Source organism: Syngnathus typhle, linkage group LG2 (assembly GCF_033458585.1).
Source record: "Syngnathus typhle isolate RoL2023-S1 ecotype Sweden linkage group LG2, RoL_Styp_1.0, whole genome shotgun sequence".
NCBI classification, from domain to species: Eukaryota; Metazoa; Chordata; class Actinopteri; order Syngnathiformes; family Syngnathidae; genus Syngnathus; species Syngnathus typhle.
The window spans coordinates 4,844,629-4,869,837 of NC_083739.1; the positions used below are offsets into that span (position 1 = coordinate 4,844,629).

Here is a 25,209-nt window from a genome sequence, read left to right on the forward strand (position 1 = left end):
TTATTGTGCTGCAATAAATGGCGACACTTTCAATAAGGCGTTTGATTATTTTTGCTGCAATTTTAGTTTGACTGAGTGTTAGTCATCCTTGCCGCCAGATGGCGCACGCTCAATACTTTGACTCAACTTCAGCCGGAAGTGCTAAGTGTCAACACAACGTAAACACGTGCGAGCGGCGCTGGATGAACATGCGTGCTATCATTCAACCATTTCGTAAAATCTATACGGAATTATAGTGATTTTACATTATAGTCCGTCTACGGAATATCGAGCAGAATGAAGTTCGCTTATAAGGTCAGTGATGAGCTTTTTCTTGGCAATAAATACAAGTTGAATCAAATGTGGTCACGTCTGGTGCTATTAACAGAATTCGGTACCTAATAAAATCAAAACTTTCTCACTGTATGTCCAAAAAAACATGCTTGAACATTTTGAGTGTGTAAACAAAATTCATTTTTCATCAAGTTTTCCAATCTGCTCGGAGCTGTCTACCGTCAAGGGAATCTGAGTTTCTCCAAAGATGGCAACGCTGTAATCAGTCCAGTTGGAAACAGGATCTCCATCTTTGACCTCAAAAAGTAAGTATTGTCAAGGATGTGCCATTTATAAAACATTGAAACGGGATTTAACACGTCTGTGCTTCAGCAACACATCTGAGACTTTACCAGTCTCCACTGATAAGAACATCACATGCGTGGGAATCTCGCCGAAAGGGAACTTGGCAATCGTGGTGGATGAAGGTCAGAGCCCAAATTTTTACCCCCAAAAATAAAACGTGTGATACTTAAAACTAAAAAGAATGTATGTTTTCACAGATGGTGCAGCATTGCTGGTTAGTCTCATCACACGTGCTGTTCTTCATCATTTCCATTTTCACAAACCTGTCAACAGCATCTCCTTCTCACCTGACGGCAGGTAAATATGTTTGATGAACGTACGACCACTTTAACCTTTTAATACTGGCTTAACTTTTATTTATTTGTGTATAACAGGAAGTTTGTTGTCACTAAGGAGAATGTGGCATTGATGTACCATGCTCCTGGCAAGCAGCAGGAATTTAACGCCTTTGTGTTAGACAAAAGTTACTACGGTCCTTATGACGAAACAACTTGCATCGACTGGACGGACGACTCCAAGTAAGGGAAAAACTCGAAAGCACACCCGGCTTGTTTTGCTAAAGCGTGTGTATTTTTTTTGGTCAGGTGTTTTGTGGTGGGCAGCAAGGACATGTCCACGTGGGTGTTTGGCGCAGAGCGTTGGACAAACCTAATTTATTGCTCACTGGGTGGACACAAAGATGTCATTGTGGGATGTTTCTTTGAGAAAGACAGTCTGGATGTGAGTCTTTGAGTTGCTTTTATTTATTTTTTGCCCAATAAATTAAAAGCTGGTGATAATATTGCGCAATAACACGGGTCCGCAGCTGTACACAGTGAGCCAGGATGGGGTTCTGTGTATCTGGGAAAGCGACACCGAGCTGGACTCCCTCGTTTTGAAGAACAAACCCGAAAAACCGAAGATGCCGAGACGGGGGGAAGACGAGGAGGAGGAGGACGATGACGAGGAGGAAGAGAGAGAGGGAGAAGTCATCAGAGGAAAAGCTGAAACGTCCAAAAGTAACGAGAAAACCAAGAAGGTCCGATTCCAGCATATGAGCAAGTAAGGCGGATTTTCAAATTTGCTGACCTGTCACGTCGCCTGAGTTTCCTAAATGTCTCCACCTCTTCCCTTATAGGCACTTTTTCAACAAAGAGAATGACTTTACCAAGCTAACAGCAGCCGCCTACCACAAAGCCACGCACATCCTGGTCACGGGTTTCGCCTCGGGAATCTTCCACCTGCATGAACTTCCCGAGTTTAACCTCATCCACTCCCTCAGGTCAGTGACAAGAGATGCGAAAAAACTCCCAGTGGACATTTTAAACTCGCGTTTCTCCTTTTAGTATATCAAACCAGAGAATTGCTTCGGTGGCTCTGAACTACTCCGGCGACTGGATTGCCTTCGGCTGCTCGGGTGAGAAAGGAGTCCATCTTGCGACGCTGTGACTATCAGCTGGCGTTTAAGCACGCTTGTCCTTCCAGGGATGGGTCAGCTTCTGGTGTGGGAGTGGCAGAGCGAATCGTACGTCTTCAAACAGCAGGGTCACTTTAACAACATGGCGTCGCTGGCTTACTCGCCAGACGGACAGTACGTCGTCACGGGAGGAGACGATGGCAAAGTGAGGGCAAAAAGTCCTGTGACCGAGCTCATCGGCAACATGCTTTCATGGTGGTTTCTTTTTTTCCCCACTAGGTTAAAGTTTGGAACACCAACACCTGCCTCTGCTTCGTCACCTTCACGGAGCACACCAGCAGCGTCTCTAAGGTGGCCTTCACCTCCAGTGGCTTCGTCGTGGTGAGCGCCTCTTTGGACGGGACCGTCAGAGCTTTTGACCTTCACAGGTAGTCCGGCGTCAGACACCGCAAACGAAACCTGAGGTCCGAGCCGTACGCATGACTCGCATTTGTTCCGCTTCAGGTACCGAAACTTCCGCACGTTCACGTCGCCTCGCCCGGCGCAGTTCTCTTCCCTTGCGGTCGATGTCAGTGGCGAGCTGGTGAGCGCCGGGGCTCAGGATTCCTTTGAGATTTTCCTATGGTCCATGCAGACTGGAAGACTCCTGGAGGTGCGCTTCCCTACTTTCAGCTTCTCCTAACAGCATGAAAATATAAAAGAATGCTATTTAACTGCTGTGGTTGGACAGATTTTAGGTGGCCACGAGGGTCCCGTTAGCTGCTTGTCCTTCAGTCCGGTTCAGTCCATCCTCGCCAGTGCCTCCTGGGATCGGACCGTCCGATTGTGGGACATGATGAACAGCTGGCAAGTGAAGGAGACGCTTCACCTCACCACTGACGGTAAACCGTTAGCATTCGTGTAACACTCACTTTTGTTTGATTTGACCACGCTTTGAAATTGGCGGTGGCCATTTTTGAGACAACTGGGCAGCTCATTTTAGAAATTGAACGTCTTGTCACGATGCAGATTCGAATTTAGTTTGTTACAAAAGTCATATTGAACATTTTTATTTTTATTTTTTTAACATGTATTCCCAGTACCACCATTTTTCTCCACTTGGTTTCTAATAATGCAGTCTTTCTGACAGCCAGCAGAGGGAGCCTCCACTTCAATTAAAATGCAATTTTTTTCAACAGTTGGCAGAGTGATTCCATTTTTAAAAAAAATCGAAATTGCACCATTCAGTGAGTGGCAAGCCATTAAATGAAGCAGGCTCTTTCCAAAATTAAAATAACACGATCTCCCCGCCTTTGTCCAAAAATTAATGTATGATCTAAATGAAACTGACAAGTGACCAACTTGGACCTTTATTATTTACATCCTTGTTTTTTTTTTTGGTTTTGTCACTTAGCTTTGTCGGTGGCTTACCGCCCCGATGGCCATGAGTTGGCAGTGTCCACGCTGAACGGAGAAATCTCCTTCTGGAACCCCGACACGGCGACCCAGGTCGGCTCTGTGGCGGGACGTCACGACCTGGAGACGGGCCGCAAGGACACCGATAAAGTAACCGCCAAGCATTTGTCCAAGACCAAGTGAGTGGCTCCACCGCATCCCGTCTTTACCCGCCCCGCCGGATGCTCAAATTTCACACACGCTGCTTCCAGGTGCTTCACATCTCTGTGTTACTCTGCTGACGGCGAGTCCATCCTTTGCGGCGGCCAGTCCAAGTTTGTCTGCATCTACAACGTCAACGCACAGATGCTCTTGAAGAAATTTGAGATCTCCTGCAACTTGTCCTTTGACGCCATGGAGGTCTGACAGCGAACATTTGCCGGAATGGCAACGCCGGTGTTTGACGGAGGGGCGGGTTCTGCTTTCAGGAGTTCCTGGACCGCCGTAAGATGACGGAGTTCGGCAGCCTGGCTCTGGTGGACGAGGGAGACGGCGACAAAGATGGGGTCAACATTAGTCTCCCTGGAGTGAGGAAGGGTAAGAGCTCACCTTTGATTATGTCACTTATCAGGACACATTGTTGAGAGAAAATTGTGTCTGCCCCCTCCCCCTCCCTCAAGGTGATATGAGCTCCAGACATTTCAAGCCAGAGATCCGAGTCAGCTCATTGCACTTCTCTCCAACGGGTATGCGATAGAAGAATCCATTTGGGGTGCCTGAAGGGAATCAAAACAAATCGAGGCTTTGACTTTGGTTCTCAGGGCGCAGCTGGGCAGCCACAACCACCGAGGGCCTGCTCATCTACTCCCTGGACGCAACTTTGGTCTTTGACCCCTATGACCTTGACCTGGACGTAACGCCGGCCAGCGTTCGCAATCAGCTGCGGCATCAGGAGTGGGCGGCCGCCATCGTTCTGGCATTCCGACTCAATGAGAAGGCACTCAAACAGGAAGTGCTGGAGACCGTGCCGCACCAGCAGAGTGAGCGAACGGCTCTAATGGTGTCGAGTTCCATCTGCAATGTGACAAAGAACGTTTGCGATGTTTTCTTTCCCAGTTTCGGTTGTTTGTGGCACACTCCCTGACGTTTATGTGGAGAAGTTGCTGGATTTTGTGGCAACATGCTTGGAGAAGTCGGGCCATTTGCAGTTCTACATGACTTGGGCTCAGAGCCTGCTCATGCTGCATGGGCAAAAACTCAAGAACAGGTTTGATCCTGCTCACGCTCGAGTTGAATGTACGTTGAGTGCAGCATTGGAGCTCACGGTCATGTTTGGTGTGCAGGTCAGGAGCTATATTGCCCACACTGCACGCTTTGCAGAAGAGCATCCAGACACACCGGGACAACCTGACCAAACTGTACGTTGCATCATTATCATTTGTCGACCGGATCGCTTACAATATTGTTTTTCTTTTCTTTTTTCTATTGCTAATCAAGTGTGTTCACATCACGTTTCTTGCTAATTATTTTTTTTAGGGTTAAAAATTTGCTCTGAAAACACAATTCACATTTTTCAAACTGTTGAGGTGATGATTCATTTCAATGCTTTTGATAGTCCGTTCTGCTCTCCAAGAGGAACTATAAGTATTAATTATAAAAATGGATTTGAAACTTTGAAACTAATTCTGATTTGTCTTTAATTGTTCCATTCAGGTGTGACTTCAACATGTACAATATTCGCTATGCTGTTGCCTTGTCCAAGCAAAGTGGCATCAAGAGGCCATTGGGGCAGGAGGAGGAGAACAACAGCCAGGGTGATGATGCTGAAGATGATGATGATGATGATGATGATGATGAACAGGAGATGAGACAAGCCTGTTTTGATGATGAAGAGATGATACTGTAGACTTTATATCACGGACACAATTGTTAAATCTTTCTCATTTCTTTTTTTAAAATAAATATTTCATATGTATATACATATAAAGGAAAGTTGTCTTTTGCTAAATGATTTGCACGCAATATTTTATATGGATGAAGTAAAGTGTTAAATTCAATTTATTATCAGAATTTTTTATTATTTTTTGAGTGATTATTTGCCGAGTTGCAATCAAACTACAACTCCCAGCAGCCCTTGCGGCGACTGAGTCCGCCGAACGGAAAAGGCGGAGTTGCAGCAACATGAGGGAAAATAAGAACATGTCTGAGTCCCCGTCTCAAGCGGGAAAAGAAGTGCCGCTCAAGAAACACAAGCTAAGCAGTGATGAGAACAGCAACCCGGATTTGTCAGGGGATGAGAACGTAAGTGCTCAACTGTTATTCCGATTCTCCACAGGTGTGATTTTTAATCGTGTTAGCAGTAAGCCAAGTTAGCACCCTTGTGCTAAAGTAGCCGAGCATAAAAACCTACTAGCTTGACTCCTTCCTTTCTCAACTAATAAACAGCGAATTAACTGGAACTTTAACTGAGTCTACTTATTTTGTCTCACACAATTGTATCAAAAAACAAAACTGGTTGCGTGCGTGTTGACCTTGAGGGACTTTTTCTGACGTCTGTTCTGGTTCTATTGTTAATCAAATTAACATCCATGGTAGCTGTAGCACTTAGCATAAGTTAATACAGGAGTCAGTCCTTAGAAGAAAATCTAACAAACACCCTGTTATTAGATTTATAAATCATTGAACTTGAAGTCATTGGGCATTTCCAGTGCAGTTTTATCCCAGGTCATATCTGCCCGTCTTACTTTTATGTTGAATGCTATTTTATTTTTTTAGGATGATGCTGTCAGTGTTGAAAGTGGCACCAATGCAGAACGCCCTGACACGCCCACCAACACCTCCAATGCCCCAGGTAGGAAGAGTTGGGGCAAGGGCAAATGGAAATCCAAAAAGTGCAGATACTCTTTCAAGTGCGTCAACAGCTTGCGGGTGAGATCATACGCTCAAATTCATTTGCCGATTCCCAAACGCGTCTTTTTCGACGCCTACATGCAGTTTAGTCAATTTAACTTGAATAATTCTTGCAGGAAGACCATGGCCAGCCTCTCTTTGGAGTCCAGTTCAACTGGCACAGTAAGGAGGGAGACCCATTGGTGTTCGCCACAGTCGGAAGCAACAGGGTGACCGAGCAGTTCTCGTTTGACCGATAAACAGTACAGTGAATCCCTTCACCCATGCTGATCGAGAATCTTGAACTGGACTTTTCATCATCTGATTTGGACTGACCAATAGAACCAGTAAACAAAAAGTGTATTCGCTAATTCCAAGCCATGAATGTGCAGGGGTTCACTATACTTGGTTACTTGACTTTGCTTAACCGTCCGTCTCTTCTCCAGGTCACTCTTTATGAATGTCACTCTCAAGGAGAAATCCGACTCCTGCAGTCTTACGTCGACGCCGACGTATCCTTGCCGGGCCTCGTCCTCGCCATCGTGCGGGGTATCAATTTGCGTTGATGTATCGCCTCACCAGTTCAGGTTTTCTTGACTGAAGTCATGCAAAGGCAGATGAGAACTTCTACACGTGCGCCTGGACCTACGACACCAACACCAGTCACCCCCTGCTGGCTGTTGCCGGCTCGCGGGGAATCATCCGTATTATCAACCACATCACAATGCAGTGCATCAAGGTTGGCTTTCTTTTAGCTGGAAAAGGGACAAGTTGGTAAAACATTTGTGTTGTTTTGCTCAGCACTACGTCGGTCACGGGAACGCAATTAACGAGCTGAAATTTCACCCGAGGGACCCGAATCTTCTCTTGTCGGTCAGCAAAGGTACGGTTTGATGAACAAAGTGCTGTACGAATGTAAAATTTCAATTTCTTTTGTGTGTGTCTGCAGACCACGCCCTTCGTCTGTGGAACATCCAAACAGACACGTTAGTGGCCATATTTGGAGGAGTGGAAGGTCACCGAGATGAAGTCCTGAGTGCTGTACGTTTCATGGTCTCACACAATAGCAGTGCTTCTCAAATAGTGGGGCGCGCCCTTGGGCGTGTGACCCTGGGGAACAGGCTTTTTTTTTGGCAGTACTAGAATAAAGTGTAATTGCGCGTTTACTACAGCAGGGGGCAGTGGCGCTCTCATTGTTACTTCTGTCACGTTTGCGACAGTGCAACATTTTACGACTTACAAGACAAGTTAGGATAGTCACGGTGGGGAGGGGGGGGGCGCGAATAGTTTTCTTCTTGCTAGGGGGGGGGCGTAACAGAAAATAATTGAGAAGCACTGCACAATAGTAACCATAAACTCATTTTTATTTATTTTTAAATCCCGCTGCAGGATTTTGATCTCTTGGGTGAAAAAATAATGTCATGCGGGATGGACCACTCCCTCAAACTTTGGCGAATCAACTCGGAGAGGATGCAGAAGGCCATCCGTGGATCCTATGAATACAACCCTTCAAAGACCAACAGGTAACGCCAGACAAAGGAAAAAAACAAATTGCATGCTTTTTTTTTTTTTTTTTTTTTTTACAGTTTTTTTTCTCTTTTTAGGCCTTTTGTGTCACAGAAAATCCACTTTCCTGACTTCTCCACTCGAGACATCCACAGAAACTACGTGGACTGCGTGCGGTGGCTCGGCGACCTCATTCTTTCCAAGGTACAAATTCATCAACGCGGATGAGTCGGTTCGCGCTCACCCGCTCTCGTGTGTCTTGTAGTCGTGCGAAAATGCCATCGTGTGCTGGAAACCTGGAAAAATGGAGGACGACATCGATCGCATCAAACCCAACGAATCAAACGTCACCATTCTCGGACGCTTCGATTACAGCCAGTGTGACATCTGGTATATGCGCTTCTCAATGGACTTCTGGCAGAAGGTGAGGCACTCTTTTGTTTTTATTTTTACAGAGGATAAAGAATACATGCCTGTCAGTGAATTATGTCTACCGGTTTTGCTTCACCGGTGGACGCTGCTGCTATTCATTAGCCTGTCTATGGCCTTTTGCATTGTTTGTTAGCGTTAAGCTAAGTTATTTTGTGGGGTTTTTTTTGCGCCATTCATTTCTGACCTTGTGGTTGTTAGATGTTGGCCTTAGGAAATCAGGTGGGTAAGCTCTACGTTTGGGACTTGGAAGTGGAGGATCCACACAAAGCCAAGTGAGTTGAATGGACTGATTAAAAAAAAAAAAAGAAGCAATTTCGGGTTTTAAATATTCAATATTGTCCTGATTTCTGCTTTCCAGGTCCACCACACTCACGCTTCCCAAATGCACATCGGCCATCCGTCAAACCAGCTTTAGCCGCGACAGCAGTATTTTGATCGCCGTGTGCGACGACGCCTCCATCTGGCGCTGGGACCGACAACGCTGAACTTTTCCCAGCCAATTCAACGGGCTCCTTTTTTAGTTGTTCTTTGCCTTTCTTATATCAACTGTAAACATTTTCTTCCATTTCTATGTGATGTTTTAAATGTTCCTGCTTTGTTGACATCATGTTCAAATAGAGTACATTTAAACTTAGGACACTTTGCGCAGTCCAAGTGTCCAAATTATTACTCGGTCATTTCCGGAATCATTAAGCGACGTCAAACGTATTCCGGTAAAAACTTTTTCATTTTACTCTGTAGAGTTGTTGGATTTGAGTGTACTGTATTTGGACTTGAATAAAATTATTTTTATACACAATTTGGTTGAATTGGTTTGGCAGCGGTGGGACTTGCTGAAAATGGCTCATTGCAGCAATTAGATTGATCGGGTAACCTATCAGAACAAGCTTATTTTTCTGAAGTCGTTTGTTTTGATCCCTTCGAAAACATTATCCATTAATCATCCACCATTAAAAAGTAATAGAATCACATCAGATTAGGAGATGCATGGTATGTTAGTTTACTGAAGATGAGATGAATAAGTACTTTATTTATTTTTAGTTTTCACGTTGTCCCCCCCCCCCCCCCCCCCTCAGAAGTATCTCTTAGCTCTTTACTGCGGTCGGTGAGATCACCGGTAACGCGTTGCGACGGGCAATTTCAAAATAAAAGCTTAAACAGTCGGAGCCCGATGATTTGAATGATTTAATAATTTTGTAATCCCACAAATTAATCCTATTGATTAATATTTGTTTGCCGCCTCTGTTTTGACAGGAAACAACCAGTTTGCCAAACAAGTCGCCGAAGTCACCCTTGAGGATGTTGAACCCCGATTGTCGCTCTTATCAACACCGCCCCAGCTCGGCTCTCGCTTGCTTACTCGCGCCATCACGACTGCGGACTTTTGCCCTCTCTCATTGACAGATAAAGACACGGCACCGACCCGCTGCGCCAGAACAAGTGGGACATGTTCGCCTCCAAGTCGCCCAAAAGTCTATCCAGAGATGGGTCCGCCGACCAAATGTGCATGGTCGAGAAGGAGCGCGTGCACGCGTCGGACCAACAGGTGCAGGTAGGCCTCCCGATCCACTAATTCTTCTCTGCTACCAAACAAACGATCATAATTTTGCACACTTCCATTCTATCCGTATTACGGAATGGAGTAGAAAAGACAAAAAGTCAAATAGAAAGTCATTTTTAGTCTTTGTGTTGTAGTCCTATTGTTTGCGAAACAACGTTGTGTTGACAAAAACATCACAAGAAAATCCACGCTCGAGTAAATGGAAAACCTTTTGTGACGTCACACCCTAAATATTACGCACACTAAACACGAGTGAAAGACAGAATTACGAATGTGTATTTTTGTGATCAATAAGTTCTATTCTAAGTGGGCATATGAATGAATGAAGGAAGGAAGGAAGGAAGGAAGGAAGGAAGGAAGGAAGGAAGGAAGGAAGGAAGGAAGGAAGGAAGGAAGGAAGGAAGGAAGGAAGGAAGGAAGGAAGGAAGGACTGCTGCAGCAAAGACACCAAAATATCTATGGCAAATGTGAATTTGCTTTGTTTACTCCAGTCGGAGATGCACTTTGGACAGGAAGAGTCCTATTGAACAGGAGTGTTTGTAATTCAACAAAGTAAAAAAAAAAAAATCTTTGCAGCTTTTGATGGTTCAGTGCAACTGTACCAGCATTCCAATAATTTAATTGTCTAATATGCAAAGATATTTTTTGTGGGTAAAAGGCATGTAGTTGGTCGAACAGTAATGGAGGCCAGCAGCAAGTCAACGCAATTAGAGTTATTTGAGGTGACACTGGCTGACTTTAAGCAGAGTCACATTATAAACCATGTGATTCACCGATCTTGTGGCTTAATAGGTTTTTTTTGGGGGGGGGTTAAGTCAGCACACTTTTTTTTTTTTTAAGGGAGGGCTGTTAGACCACTGATGTCAAATTAGCAGTTACGGGAAATGCGGGTAAAGTGGCTCAAAGTCGTACACTCAAGTGGTGCTTGTGTTAAGTTAAAATAATAAGGATGACGTCAAAGTAAAAAAGAAAACTGAAATTATTAGAAGAATTTAAATGATTAGAAAAAAATCAATAGAAGCCTTCAAACAAATGTGAGGGAAAAGTTTTTAACCTGGATTTGAAAACATTTACTCTGGGGTTGGCTGAATGGATGATACTCTAACGTACTTGTGTCATCTTTGCAGCGAGGTCTTGACAACTTGGCTTATGAGTATGGCAGTCAAAGCGAGCTCTGCCCTCCACTCAGAACCTCCACAGAAACCTTTAAGCTTCTGGGCCTGGCCCCGGAGCACCCGCTCCATGCCGTGGTGGAGAGCAGGATCTCCAGGCTGAGCGGCGTATTGGGCGTTAGCTCGGTTTCCCCGAGCCGGCTCACCAAGGTGGACTACTCGAGCTCTGTGGTCACAGCCGCAGAGATCGCCCAGGAGCTACGCCGGATGGGCTTCCGCGTGGAGTCGGGGGTGTGGATCGGCGTGGACGGCATGCGTTGCCAGTCCTGCGTGGAATCCATCGAGCGGCACGTCGCCGCCCTGCGTGGGGTTTCTCACGTTCGGGTATCGCTCGAAGAAGGCGCGGCGCTGGTTGCATTCCAACCGCTTCACGTCACGCGGCAGGAACTGAGGGACAAGATTGAGGAGATGGGATTTGGAGCAACTTTACTGGCTGATGATCCATCTGCAGCCATCAACCACTGGCAGAGTGATGGAAGCCAAACCGTGACTGTCTGGATAGGAGGAATGACCTGCAACTCCTGCGTGCAGTCCATAGACGGGAGGATCTCTCAGATGACGGGGGTCCGCTCCATAGAAGTCTCACTCAAAGAAGAAAAGGGAACAATCACCTTTGACCCGGGCCCGACCGGACCGGAGCAGCTTAGGCTAGCTATCGAGGAAATGGGCTTTGACGCGTCACTCCGAGGTAGGTGCACAAGACAAATAGTGGAAATGATCAAATGAAAATATATTTATATTTATATTATATTATATTATATTATATTATATTATATTATATTATATTATATTATATTATATTATATTATATTATATTATATTATATTATATTATATTATATTATATTATATTATATTATAGTATGGTTTATTAAATTCTATTATATTATATTATATTATATTATTTTATATTATATTATATTATATTATATTATATTATATTATATTATATTATATTATATTATATTATATATTATATTATATTATATTATATTATATTATATTATATTATATTATATTATATTATATTATATTATATTATATTATATTATATTATATTATATTATATTATATTATATTATATTATATTATATTATATTATATTATATTATATTATATTATATTTATAGAACTTCTTTACTGGTCCAGCCCACGAGACATCAAACTAGATTGATTATTATGAACCACGTCTGCATTCAAGGCAAGACAGAATGCATTGAATGTCATGGCCATGTTTGCCTCATGTCGGCTACCATGGAAACCAAGCAGCCATGTGCCCTCTCCAGTCTAATGTGAAGGGCTCTTGTGAGGGTCTTTCTTCTAGGATTAACATCAGCAGCAGCTTGCCAAAAAAAGTGAAATTAACGACAGCGAGGTTCAACACAGTTTTAAAACCATTTTATTGCTTTTTCCAACTTAAATCTGGCATTCATAAAAGATGATTGATGTTGAACTTTTAAACGTGAAAATGATGTCTTCTTCCATGATCATCATTTTGCTTATCAGAACCAGCCCAGACTCACCAAGCGACCGTTAGCCGAGAACTCCCCGAGCTGTCGGACCGGTCTTGTAAAACAGAATTAAGCAACGGCACCGGATGCCATTCCACATCCGCACAGCAGTCGACGGGCACCAAAGAGCAAAAGTGCTTCATCAGCGTGAAGGGAATGACCTGCGCCTCGTGTGTGGCCAACATTGAAAGGAACCTACTGAAACACAGAGGTGAGTTGTGCCATGTAGAAAAAGGAGATGAGCTCATGAGACATTCATATGACCTTTGACCTCCAGGGATCATCTCAGTTTTGGTGTCACTGATGGCCGGAAAAGCGGAAGTCAAATACGACCCGAACGCGATAGACGCCCCTGCCGTGGCTCAGCTCATAGAGGACTTGGGTTTTGGCGCCAAGACCATCGAGGACAACGCCGTGGCTCACGGGAAATTGGATCTCACTGTGAGTGGATTTCAAACAAGAAGAGAACTTTTATCGTTAGCGTTCCACCCCTGCGCTTCCAGATAACGGGAATGACGTGTGCGTCGTGCACCCACCATATTGAATCGAAGCTCAGCGCAACCAAAGGGATCGTTGGCGTTTCCGTAGCCTTGGCAACAAAAACGGCAAACATCCAGTTTGACCCGGATGAGCTAGGAGCTCGAGATATCATCAACATCATTCAGGTGGAATTCTTTCTCGGAAATCTTGTTGGTTATATCTTAAAGGTGGTTTCTTGTTCCAGAATCTCGGCTTTGAGGCCACTCTGAAGAAGGCGGGCTATAAAAGCAATCTTGACCACACAGAAGAAATTCAACAGCAAGTATCTCATCAGCTTCAACGGAATGAGGTCATTTTTGGGCAAAATAACACGTGGGTTTTCTGCAGGTGGAAAACCTCCTTCCTTCTCAGCTTACTGTTTGGCCTGCCCGTCATGGGCCTCATGGTCTACATGATGGTGATGGACAGCCAGCACCAGCAGCATGGAGGCACCATGCCGGAGGAGCAAAGCCTGCTGCCTGGCCTCTCAGTCCTGAATCTGACCTTCTTCCTGCTGTGTACACCGGTCCAGGTACAATGCAACCAGTTAAAATTTCTGTTTGACGTCTATAGCAGTCAATGGGAGTGAACGAGTTAATTTGCACCACATTTTACTTGAATCATTTTTTTCTTGAGAAAAAAATATATATATATATGCATTGCTAATATTAAACTATGCATAATGTTCAAGTAGATCACATTTCAATTAGTAATTTTAATAACTACATAGGCCTGCTATTATATTTTATTGTTGGTCATTATGGTGGATTTTATGATGTGGTAATAATTTGTACAAAAAACTTTGCTGGTCTTCATCTTGAAGTCTTTTTCGAACTGCCGCGATTTTCTGGGTCTGGTTCCACGGCAGATCTTCGGAGGCCGCTACTTCTACATCCAAGCGTATCGCTCTTTGAAACACGGCACGGCCAACATGGACGTCCTTATTGTGCTGGCCACCACCATCGCTTACGTCTACTCTTGCGTGGTACTCGTCGTGGCCATGGCGGAGCGAGCCGGTCAGAGCCCAGTCACCTTTTTTGACACGCCGCCGATGCTTTTTGTCTTCATTGCGCTGGGCCGATGGCTGGAGCATCTTGCCAAGGTAGGAAACGGACATACGGACATTTTGCCAACAGATAGTAAACCCTTTTGAGCTAATCAAACAGGTTTTGCATTCATTCGTTCGTTCGTTCATTCATTCATTCGTTCGTTCGTTCGTTCGTTCGTTCGTTCGTTTATTTATTTATTATTTCAAAATTAATTCAAATAAATAATCTACCAGTTACATGGCGCATAATATATATATTTTTATATTTATTTATTTATTTATTTATTTATTTATTTATTTATTTATTTATTGTTTCATAATTAATTCAAATAAATAATCTACCAGTCACATGGAGCATAATATGTCCTTTTTTATATTTATTTATTGTTTCAAAATTATTTCAAATAAATAATTTACCAGTCACATGGAGCATCCCCATGACAACGCATTTGTTCTTTGTTGACAATTAGAGCAAAACCTCAGCAGCTTTAGCCAAGTTGATGTCCCTCCAAGCCACCGACGCCACTGTGGTCACCATGGGGCCTGACCACTCCATCATCAGGTGCGACATCAATAAATTCAAGCTAATTGATTCATGGATTTAAAAAATGGAACACGAGCTCGGTTACGTTAGTTCGCTTTACTCTCGATCAGTGAGGAGCAAGTGCTGGTGGAGCTGGTGCAACGCGGCGATGTCGTCAAGGTAGCTCCAGGAGGGAAGTTCCCCGTCGATGGGAAGGTGATTGAAGGAAACTCCATGGCAGATGAGTCTTTAATCACAGGTCATTTATTCATAGAGATAATAAGTTGGTGCCCTGTTGGTACCACGAGATCAAAATTGCATGTTCTTCACACCTCCATTAGGTGAGCCAATGCCGGTAAGTAAGAAGGTGGGCAGCCCGGTGATTGCAGGTTCCATCAACGCTCACGGCGCTCTTCTTGTGGAGGCCACCCACGTTGGTGCAGACACAACGCTGTCACAAATTGTCAAACTGGTGGAAGAAGCCCAAACATCTAAGGTCGGTCAATGTTTAGACAGTTTTTAGATGTCCATCAGTCATAACGTTAGGCGGCAACGAGTGCTAACTTATTATTGCTCAAGCCGCCTTGTTCCAGTGTGTTGTTTCATGTGTCGCTCATTTACTCTCGGCTTCCGGCAGGCTCCCATCCAGCAGTTTGCTGACCGACTTAGCGGATATTTTGTTCCCTTTATCATCTTGGTGTCTCTGCTCACTCTTGTGGCGTGGCTTGCCGTCGGCTTTGTCAACTTTGACATTGTGAGAGAGAATTTCCCGGTAGGTGTGTGGGCCATCATATTCATGCGCTGAGGTATATAGTATATAATAAAAAAAAGTGTGTGTGCAGAGGTTTTTTTATTAATTTTTTTAAAATTTATATGTATATATATAATAAAACAAATAAATAAACAATTTAAATTAAAAAAAAAACTGCACAATTTGAGTTCTTTTGCCACTGAGAGGTGTGTGTACAGAGAGCTTTCTTTTATTTATTTTTTTAAATTTATATATATATATATATATATATATATATATAATAAAAAAAGAAAAAAATCAATAATTAAAAAAACCTCTCCATAATTTGAGTTCTTTTGCCACCGACGTGTGCGTACAGAGTTTTTTTTATATATTTTTTTATTTATATATATATAATAAAAAAAACTAAATAAAAAAACCTCTCTGTACAATTTGAGTTTTTTTGCCGCCGTAATTAAATAATTAAAAAAACCTCTCCATAATTTGAGTTCTTTTGCGTGTGCGTACAGAGAGGTTTTTTATATGTATATTTATATATATATATATATATATATATATATATATATATATATATATATATATATATATATATATAATAAAAAAAACGGATTAAAAAAAACTAAATAAAAAAAAACTCCCTGTACAATTTGAGTTTTTTTGCCGCCGATCTTGACGTGCTGTGTTCTTCACAGGCTTACAACACCGACCTATCCAAAGCAGAAGTCGTCATCCGTTTTGCCTTCCAGGCATCCATCACTGTTCTTTCCATTGCGTGCCCCTGTTCCCTGGGGCTGGCCACCCCCACAGCGGTAATGGTGGGCACCGGGGTAGGAGCGCAGAACGGGATCCTCATCAAAGGAGGGGAACCGCTGGAGATGGCCCACAAGGCAAAGCCCATCCGTCCACTCGCCGCACTCCAAGCAGCTTCCGTGACCGTCGCTTTCACTTCAGATCAATGTGGTGATGTTCGACAAGACGGGCACCGTCACTAACGGCGTGCCCAGGGTGACGCGTGTGTTGGTGCTATGGGAGATGGCCCGCATGCCTCTGAGGAAGATCTTGTCAATCGTGGGGACGGCAGAAGCCAGCAGTGAGCACCCACTGGGGATCGCCGTCACCAAGCATTGCAAAGAGGTGAGCTTTGGCACCTTCTCTTACTTTTCTTCAGTCAAGATCAAGCGATGCTCGTGGTTGTCGCATACAGGAGCTGGGCGCAGATGTTCTGGGTTACTGTCAAGACTTTCAAGCAGTGCCCGGCTGCGGGATCAGTTGCCGGGTCTCCAACGTGGACCACCTGCTGCCGCCGCAGAGTGAAGAGCGATTCCTGTTGCCGGGGGCAACCACAGATGAAAGCGGTCCAGCGGACCTTTCAAATGCAGGTGTGTCATCTTTCAGGTCCGATGGCTCGGTTGATTTACGACAGAATATAATCAGGCTTCTCGGATCCAGGTGAGGTTTTGTGTTACTCTGTCCTGATCGGGAACAGAGAGTGGATGAGGAGGAACGGCCACCATGTCGGAGCGGACGTGGACGCCGCCATGTCCAGCCATGAGACAAAGGGGCAGACGTCTATCTTGGTGGCCATAGACGGTGAGCCAAAGAGGAACGCGCTCATCGTCACGATAGCGAACTATCGTCATCAAGGTGTTCTATGCAGGCGTGCTGTGCGCCATGATCGCCGTTGCCGACACGGTGAAGGCGGAGTCAGCCTTGGCGGTGCACACCCTCAAAAGCATGGGCATCCAGGTGGTCATGATAACGGGGGACAACAGACGCACAGCCAAAGCCATCGCCGCACAGGTGCAAAACAATAGTCAGCGTTCAAGCCCCGCCTCCTCGCTCACCTGTCGGTCGGCGCTAGGTGGGGATCAGGAAGGTGTTTGCGGAGGTGCTGCCTTCGCACAAGGTGGCCAAAGTACAGGAGCTCCAGGAGCAAGGCTTGCGTGTGGCCATGGTGGGCGACGGCGTTAACGATTCGCCCGCCCTGGCCCGCGCCGACGTCGGCATCGCCATCGGCACGGGCACCGACGTGGCTATCGAAGCGGCCGATATCGTTCTCATCAGAGTGGGTGACGTCTCGCGTGCGGTTTTCTTCCCGACCGTGCCGAGCGTTGACGTGTTTGTTCCGTAGAACGATCTCCTGGATGTGGTGGCCAGTATCGAGCTATCCAAGAAGACCGTGCGGAGGATCCGGATTAATTTTTTCTTTGCCGTTATCTACAACCTCGTCGGAATACCCGTTGCTGCAGGCGAGTATATGATCGGCAATTGTTTTTCTCAATCTTGACTTACGAGGAGCTTGGGCCATCTCGTCTGCTCACCGCAGGCATGTTCATGCCGCTCGGTCTGGTGCTCCAACCCTGGATGGGCTCGGCCGCAATGGCCACCTCGTCCCTTTCCGTGGTGCTGTCATCTTTGCTGCTCAGATTGTGAGTCCACGATGAGTGTGTGTGATTTCCTGAAGCACTGATGAGATGTTTTGGGCAGATACAAAAAAACATCAGTGGAAGCGTATGAGGTCAGAGCAAGAGGCCTGATGCGGAGTCTTCAGTCTTCACAGATCAGCACGTTCCCGAGACTAGAAGGCCACCGGCGCAGTCCGGGTCCTTCCACTGAAACCCGGGAAGAGCACAACACCAATGGTACACTAGTTTTATAATATTTATGTCAATAAATCTTTTTCCAAGTAAGATTGCGTGATGTGGTGCGTCGGTGAGAGCAGTCGGGTGGAATAGCGGAACGGTGGAGCATGCTAGCGTGTCTGACTTGATCCTGAAAGAATGTCGGGTTGCATTTATTTTTTATTTTCACCTTATTAGCGGTGGAAAAATAGACAAATGGAAAATAATCACAACTGACAATTGTATGAATCTGGGATACAGTTCAAAAAAATGTGGGCAACGTTTAGCAACTACTGTTTTTGATTTTTTTTTTGTTTCACTCTTTACTGGTTGATGATAAAATGCAGAAGAGCCAAAGATTTATTGAAAGTATTTTGCAGATGTAATTGGAATCATGCCACTGTTCACTGATTCCGCAACATCATCTCCAAGCACCTTACTGTAAAAACCCTGAGTGTGTAGATACTGTATGTGGATATACGGTGCAGTATATAAATATGACACATTTATTTTATATCATCAGTGTAAGAGCCTATCAATAAAATGAATGATGTGGAGCTATCCTCGTGTAGGTGTCAACTAAGGAAGCATGCATGCGCTGTACTTGCATCTCTTATTTAGGGCTTGCTTGAGGATGAAATCCAACAGATCTAAATAAGTCCATTTTAAAATATATTAAAAAAACGTATATATTTAAAAATATATATTTTCTTAAAAAGAAATTATAAAATATTTTTTTATATATTTAAAAAATATAGAAAAAAATAATTATATATATATATGTATATATTTTTTTTATATAGTATATATATATATATATATATGTATATATTTTTTATGTAGTATATAGTATATATATATATATGTATATATATTTTTTAATCTAGTATATATATATATATATATATATATACTATATACTAGATAGATTTCTGATTCCTCCAGAGCACTCAGATTTTAGTCTTAAAGCACAAATGAATTGATTCATGTAATCTAAAATTTAGACTAAAAAATAATGACTACATGAATGTAATCATTTAGATTCTAAATGCACCGCAGCAGCACCCTGGAGATTCTTCTTGGCACCGTGTTGTCACTTAATACAAATTAGACGATTGAGTCCAAAAGTAATCCTCTGCAGTAGCCTTTAGCAATCAATGCAGCCCCAGAATAACAAAAGGGCCTCCAAACAAGCTGTTGATGATCACACGGCGCAAAGACCTAGCATGTCCTTCAAGCAACATCTCGATTGTTTATTTTGTTTTCTTACAGGCAGATTTGTCAATCTCCCTCTCGGTGCACCTTTGACTTTTGAGGAGCCCACAAGGTCTTTTTAGCATAAAAATATCAAAGCATTGATGAGTCAGGGGGAAATCTAATACCGGTGATTATATATCTGTTGACAAGAAGACATATAAGGACACAGCGTCCTTTTGCTTTTGAATGAATCTCCCAGTGGCAGTTTCCTGAGATATTCTCAAAGCGGAGAAAAGCCCCCCGCATGGACATTTTTTGGCTGCACTCCAGACGGCATGGTCTGACTGGGGGAGCAGCGGGGAAGACTAGATTACAAGTACTTCGGTAGATTTGATCCTTTGGTTCTGCAGAGGACGGTTTGTGCTTTTGTAGATTTGTGGAGGCCAGCTCTTTGTTGCTGAGCAATTTAAAAAGCTGCATCAGCTTTTGATAAATGACCTCCCCATGCAGCCGGCCAGTGAGCACGATGGCTAACGGCGCTGTTGCTGTTACGCAACAAATCCAGGAGATAAATCGCAAAGCAAAGTTAAACAACAGCAACTACAAAAAATGTAGACTATCTATTTGTTATTCCAGTGGCTCTCAAACTTTTTGGGGGTGGTGGACCAGTTTGGAGACAGACTGGTATGTTTGTGCGTATGGATATTTATTTTCTCTGGCAACTTAACTCGGTAGCACAAAAGCTTGAGAGACGTGAACATAATTCATAATAATGCGTCGGCAATTTTTTGGAATGTTACAACGTGACGAGAATCTTGAGCTGTATTTTCCGAGCATGGAAATTGTACGTGTGTCAAAACTCTGCTATTTTTTGGTTCAATGTTTAGGTAGATAAAGGTCTTGGTCACATTTGAATGAAACAATCTTATTTTTATAAATGTCATAGTCTCATAAAAGCTTTTTTAAAATATATTTTATTTTCACAGACCTTTGCGATTACTCCATGGGCCACTCGTTGAGAAACAAAAAAGATGTTTTAATCCATTTAAAAAACTAATAATAAAAAATGGTGCTGTCTGTTGAGACACAAAAATCCAAACGTCATCAGACTGTGTGTAGTACATGTTTTTGTTTATTTATTTATTTATTTATTTATTTATTTATTTATTTATTTATTTATTTATTTATTTATTTATTTATTTATTTATTTATTTATTTATTTATTTATTTATTTATTTATTTATTTAATATTTTATTTTTTTATTTTTTTATTTTTTATTTTTTTATTTTTTTATTTTTTTTTTTATTTTTTATTTTTTATTTTTTTACTTTACCAACTCTTTGTATTTATCTTTGTCGTGGATGTTGACGTATTCCGTAGTCGTGACAGCACGTCCAAAATTTGAGTGGCACTCAGAGAGAGAGAGAGAGAGAGAGAGAGAGAGAGAGAGAGAGAGAGAGAGAGAGAGAGAGAGAGAGAGAGAGAGAGAGAGAGAGAGAGAGAGAGAGAGAGAGAGAGAGAGAGAGAGAGAGAGAGAGAGAGAGAGAGAGAGAGAGAGAGAGAGAGAGAGAGAGAGAGAGAGAGAGAGAGAGAGAGAGAGAGAGAGAGAGAGAGAGAGAGAGAGAGAGAGAGAGAGAGAGAGAGAGAGGCTCCCTCAAGTCACAGCCATGTTGTTTTATTGCATGACAACAATGCCTACCAAAGCGCCAACAAAACTTCTGCAATAAATTCATGCGTGCGAAGGATGAAGCCTAAGTGTGAACCAGTGAAGAAGAATCGAATTTGTCTGTCCAGATGTCCAGGAGGAGATGTGAAGTGTTTTTTGCTTTCACGCCCAATCAGCACTAATGAGCCAACTGGAAAAAGGTGGCTGATTGCAAGTTCCAAGACGGATTACTCCATTGCAGCAAATGGAGGAAAGACACAAAGAAAGAATTATGCATTATGAAGGCAAATTATGAGTAGTAAAATAAACATTCAGGAACTCCAGAACTTGGGCTCATGTGAGGAGATGAAGTTTTTATTGCCTTACAGTCATTTGGGAAATGAAGTCAACTTCCAAAAATCGACTTTTCAGAAATGTTAGTATCATATAATTCATGCTTGGTGTATTTTGTCTTTTTGACATTTTTTCAATATCGCCGTAGGTCATCACGTCAGATGTGGATTTTCAATTTTTGTATATTTATATTGACCTTATTTTAGTAGAGTTGCATACTTAGTAGCTTGCTATCTTAGCGAGTAGCTCATGCACAACTTGACCTTTATAGTTGGTTTCAACTCAAAAGTCTCCAATATAAAAATCTCAGTCCCAAACTTTCCTTCCATTCTCATAGCTGGCTTTTTAATATAGCAATTTGTGATTTTCTGACCTTTCTGAACTCAACTCATTTTCAAATAATTATTGTCATTTCACTTTTCAACCCTAGGACGGAGAGTCGAAGCGGAGGTGCTGTGCCGAGAGCAAGGTCAGAGAAATGCATTACATAAAATAGAACCAACTCCTTGGTCACTTGATGAATTGGGGGGAAAAAAAATGTCTTCAATAAGTGTTACAAAATAGTAGCTTGTATTTGTCATTTTTCAATTTTATTTTTATTATCATGTGAAGCACATGGTCTGTAAAAAGCGCTATATAGTTTACTTCCTTACAATAGGAAGCCTCGCACAGTCTGCTTTGATTTATGGATTTAATTTGTCAATGGGATGAAACTAATTTGGAATTTTCCAACAATTTATTGCCCCAAGTGCAGCAGAGGACAAGTGTTGTCATTATTTTTGATTTGTGGCAATGAATAAGTATAAAATGTAAATACAGTTGCCACTGTCTTGGCCAGATATTATTTATTCCCATCAATAGAAGGAAACGTGATCATTTGCAATTTTGGTTTATTTCACTGTTCAAATCTAAAAGAACAACATGGACTCGTGGATGTTGTCGAGCTTAAGATTGTTTTGAACATTGAACATCTTAATCATGTTGAAACAGACGGCAACCTTGAGTCGTTTACATAACAGACGACACAAAAATCTGTTTTTCTTGGAAAAGAACCAAATAGACTTTTAGATCAGAGCTTTTAAACTGCTTTTGTCCATTATAATCAAGAAGCAACTCAAGGACCATTGCTTTGGCGGAATATTATAACATTAGACATAATTTGGATGAGTGAATGATTCACAAAATTAGCTGGAAAATAAATCAAGTCTAAATAATAGATCACATTTATTTTTAAAACCGTTACAATTATTTTCCATTTCCAATGTCGCGGACCACCTGCAATACCGCCATGAACCACTAGAGGAGCGCGAACCGCCGGTTGATAATCCCTTTCTCAGACATTGATGTGAGCTGACCTTTTTCAAGACAGTGAATTATTTGAGCATCTTTATGCTGCTTTTCATTTTTCTTTTTTCTTTTTTTTGAGTTGCAAACATTTTCCCCGCTTGACTTTCGTCTTCACGCACGAGTGCTCGCTCATTTCTAAAACACACTGCTGGCTGTGTCGTCGTCTTTATTGATACGGGAGCTGCTCGGCAGGGACTTGAGATACTCCATGTGCCTTCTCGCCTCCTCCTGGTTGTATCGGATGTAGTAGATGATGTAAGCGGTCACCATGGAGAACCAGGAGAACATGGCCACAAACATGGCCACGTCTGTCGTCTTCTGATGGAAGGTGCAGAAGTTGATTCCCGAGTCCAGGACCTGCACGACCGGCTGCCCGACGTATTCGTCCCGGGCGGACGTATAGCAGCTCACCTCGTTGATCGTCTCGGGGTCCAGTCGCACCTCCCTCAGCACTTCCTGCAAAGAGCACTCGCAGTTCCAGGGGTTGTTGGACAAGCGCACTCGAGCCTGGAGTTTGTCGAAGGTTTCTTTTGGCAGGCTTTGGAGGTGGTTGTTGGAGAGGTCCAAGGTCCTCAAGCCTTCTGAAAGTCCTCGGAAAGCGCCCGCCTCTAAACTTTCGATGAGGTTGTGGGAAAGGTCGAGTTCCCTGAGTCGGCGGAGGTCGGCGAAGGCCTCCTTGGGGATGTGGGTGATCTGGTTGGAGGAGAGCAGGAGAACCGCAGTGTCCTCGGGCAGGTTTGAGGGAATGTTCTCCAAGTTCCGAGACGTGCACTGCACCACGGCGCCGTTCCTTTCGGCGCAGTGGCATCTTTGTGGGCAGGACTGAACAACGGTGATCATGGTGGAGAGAAGCCACAGCGCAGCCAGGAAGTCAAATCGAGAGTGAGAATTAATGCGCGACCTGCCAGTGGCCCCCATTAGTCCGGGATTTTTTTCTTCAGAGCCATTTTCAACCGTGGCCTGGTTCCAAAGTTCAACGATGAGATTTCAGAGCAGAGCCTTCATGTCCATATCATCTGCCAAAGAGGATTCCGAGGTCTTGTTTTGCTCCCTCCTCAGCTTTCGCTAATGACTGCAGAAAAAGGGAAGTTTTTTTTTTTTTTAATGACAGCCAAATATTCCCAGTAGACGAGTTAAGATTTGAGATGAGTATAAGACATCTTTGCACAATTTGCAGAGGGCAAGAAGCCACTCGACAGGGCTCGCAGCAAAAAAGGCTATTCGAATATCGACCGTCTGGCTTAGGACAATGCAGCATATGAGAGGATGGAAATATTTAAAGGTTAAATATTTTACAAATCCCCTGAAAGACTTTAAAAAAAAAATAAACAAGCAAACGTGTACCTCAATATTTAAAGAACATTACTTTCCATTTTTTTTACATCAGGAAAAAAAAACATTGTGGGAGAAAATAATTAAGTAAAGTACCTGGCTGTTCCCTCAAGAAAGAGAAAAATCAATAAAAAAAAATAAATCATCCATTATCCATCCTTTGCGTCCATCCCAAAGACGAACTGCTGAAGGCAGCTGCAGCCGCCGAGATGCAAGTGCTCAATGAGACTTTGCCGGCTGCTGTCGGTGCAGCTTTGAGGCTGTGTGTGTGTGTGTGTGTGTGTGTGTATTTTGAGATCCTAATATGTCTCACTCCAGGAGACACGCACACACATTATAGAGTACATTGTGGTTACATCAGCTGGACATTTATCTCACTGTGGCCACTCTAATGTATTTGGCAGTTAAGTCTGTTGTTTGCAACAATTTAAATCCCCCAACTATAAATTGTGCATTACGGTTTTCATGTAAAAAAAAAAAAAGAGAAAAAGTGGACCTTAAAAGGGAATTCTTTCTCTTTATAATAATTTGCTGTATGTGACCACTTTTTGATTAATATTAATGTTGCGTTTGCGGAATATGAGAAAATTCACCGTTTGAGCCATCTTGAGCGTCGGCCATTTTGCCGCTTGCTGTCGACTGAAAATGACATCACAGTTGCCAGGTCGTAGGTCACAACCAATCACGGTTTAGTTTCAGAAAATAGGTGAGCTGTGATTGGTGAAGATATGACAAAATGGCCGCCATCAACACCCAAGAGGCCTTTACAATTCGTTGAGATGCAGAAATAAAACACTTTCACTTACAGAAATGGACAGCTTAATTTTTTTCCAAATAATTTTTATCCATCAATAATTAGCCACTTATTTGATAAATTAAAGCTAGCTTCAGGTTGATAGCCTTTTTTTGGGTCATTCTTTCTTTTGGGGTTACAGGAGTGTCACACTCATGCTCAGCAAAAGATCTTTGAAGGGAATCCAGCGCTGTCGCTATAAGAACCTGGATGCAACCCAAGTGTGTGTGTGTGTGTGTGTGTGTGTGTGTGTGTGTGTGTGTGTGTGTGTGATTAAATGGCAGCTGCGTGCAGAGTTCAGGCGTGGCATTTTGCTGAAAGGCAAAATGATTGATTATATTGATGAGTGAAGCATTTTAGCGTGGATGAGTTAGCTTTATCCTTCAGTCATGTTGACAATAGTGTCAAAGGATAGAGCCAAATAGCACTTTTGTCTTTCTGCAGGGCAATCGGTCTTTAAGATTCACTTGACAGGCGGCGAGTCGCTTGGAACCTGTCGAGGCATTTGTTTGACATCCTAACTCATCTTGTTGGATAGCTGGCAAAATTCCCATCGACTCGCTCATTGTAGCGAAAATACATCCTTGGAGTAGCCATCTTAGTGCTACATGGCTAGCCGC

At 43.1% G+C, this 25,209-nt stretch overlaps 4 protein-coding genes across 4 annotated transcripts; 3 read left to right on the forward strand and 1 right to left on the reverse strand.

Annotated features, from left to right (window-relative positions):
- The first annotated feature begins 143 nt into the window (after positions 1-143).
- pwp2h (PWP2 small subunit processome component) lies at positions 144-5,396 on the forward strand. Its single transcript, XM_061272241.1, has 21 exons — positions 144-294; positions 466-578; positions 646-740; positions 816-915; positions 993-1,136; positions 1,203-1,338; positions 1,424-1,659; positions 1,736-1,879; positions 1,944-2,014; positions 2,083-2,219; positions 2,294-2,442; positions 2,519-2,666; positions 2,745-2,895; positions 3,408-3,588; positions 3,661-3,808; positions 3,877-3,985; positions 4,069-4,134; positions 4,210-4,428; positions 4,505-4,655; positions 4,732-4,806; positions 5,102-5,396. The coding sequence occupies exons 1-21, from the start codon at positions 277-279 to the stop codon at positions 5,292-5,294; spliced, it is 2,784 nt and encodes a 927-aa protein (XP_061128225.1). The 5' UTR covers positions 144-276; the 3' UTR covers positions 5,295-5,396.
- Positions 5,397-5,529: 133 nt separating this feature from the next.
- Positions 5,530-9,014, forward strand: eed (embryonic ectoderm development). Its single transcript, XM_061272242.1, has 12 exons — positions 5,530-5,689; positions 6,164-6,316; positions 6,415-6,507; positions 6,724-6,789; positions 6,891-7,016; positions 7,079-7,160; positions 7,227-7,318; positions 7,667-7,800; positions 7,882-7,987; positions 8,049-8,207; positions 8,414-8,487; positions 8,574-9,014. Exons 1-12 carry the CDS (start codon positions 5,570-5,572, stop codon positions 8,698-8,700), a joined length of 1,332 nt encoding a protein of 443 aa, XP_061128226.1. The 5' UTR covers positions 5,530-5,569; the 3' UTR covers positions 8,701-9,014.
- A 391-nt stretch (positions 9,015-9,405) lies between these two features.
- Positions 9,406-18,481, forward strand: atp7b (ATPase copper transporting beta). Its single transcript, XM_061272947.1, has 20 exons — positions 9,406-9,767; positions 10,904-11,636; positions 12,454-12,669; positions 12,736-12,899; positions 12,962-13,123; positions 13,183-13,509; positions 13,846-14,079; positions 14,496-14,587; positions 14,680-14,807; positions 14,890-15,044; positions 15,186-15,320; positions 15,992-16,186; positions 16,251-16,433; positions 16,504-16,678; positions 16,749-16,889; positions 16,957-17,099; positions 17,161-17,364; positions 17,431-17,548; positions 17,626-17,728; positions 17,787-18,481. Exons 1-20 carry the CDS (start codon positions 9,663-9,665, stop codon positions 17,956-17,958), a joined length of 3,885 nt encoding a protein of 1,294 aa, XP_061128931.1. The 5' UTR covers positions 9,406-9,662; the 3' UTR covers positions 17,959-18,481.
- Positions 18,482-21,990: 3,509 nt separating this feature from the next.
- On the reverse strand, positions 21,991-23,588 carry LOC133150019 (leucine-rich repeat-containing protein 3-like). Its single transcript, XM_061272288.1, has one exon. The coding sequence runs from the start codon at positions 23,380-23,382 to the stop codon at positions 22,600-22,602; it is 783 nt and encodes a 260-aa protein (XP_061128272.1). The 5' UTR covers positions 23,383-23,588; the 3' UTR covers positions 21,991-22,599.
- Between the last annotated feature and the right edge of the window lie 1,621 nt (positions 23,589-25,209).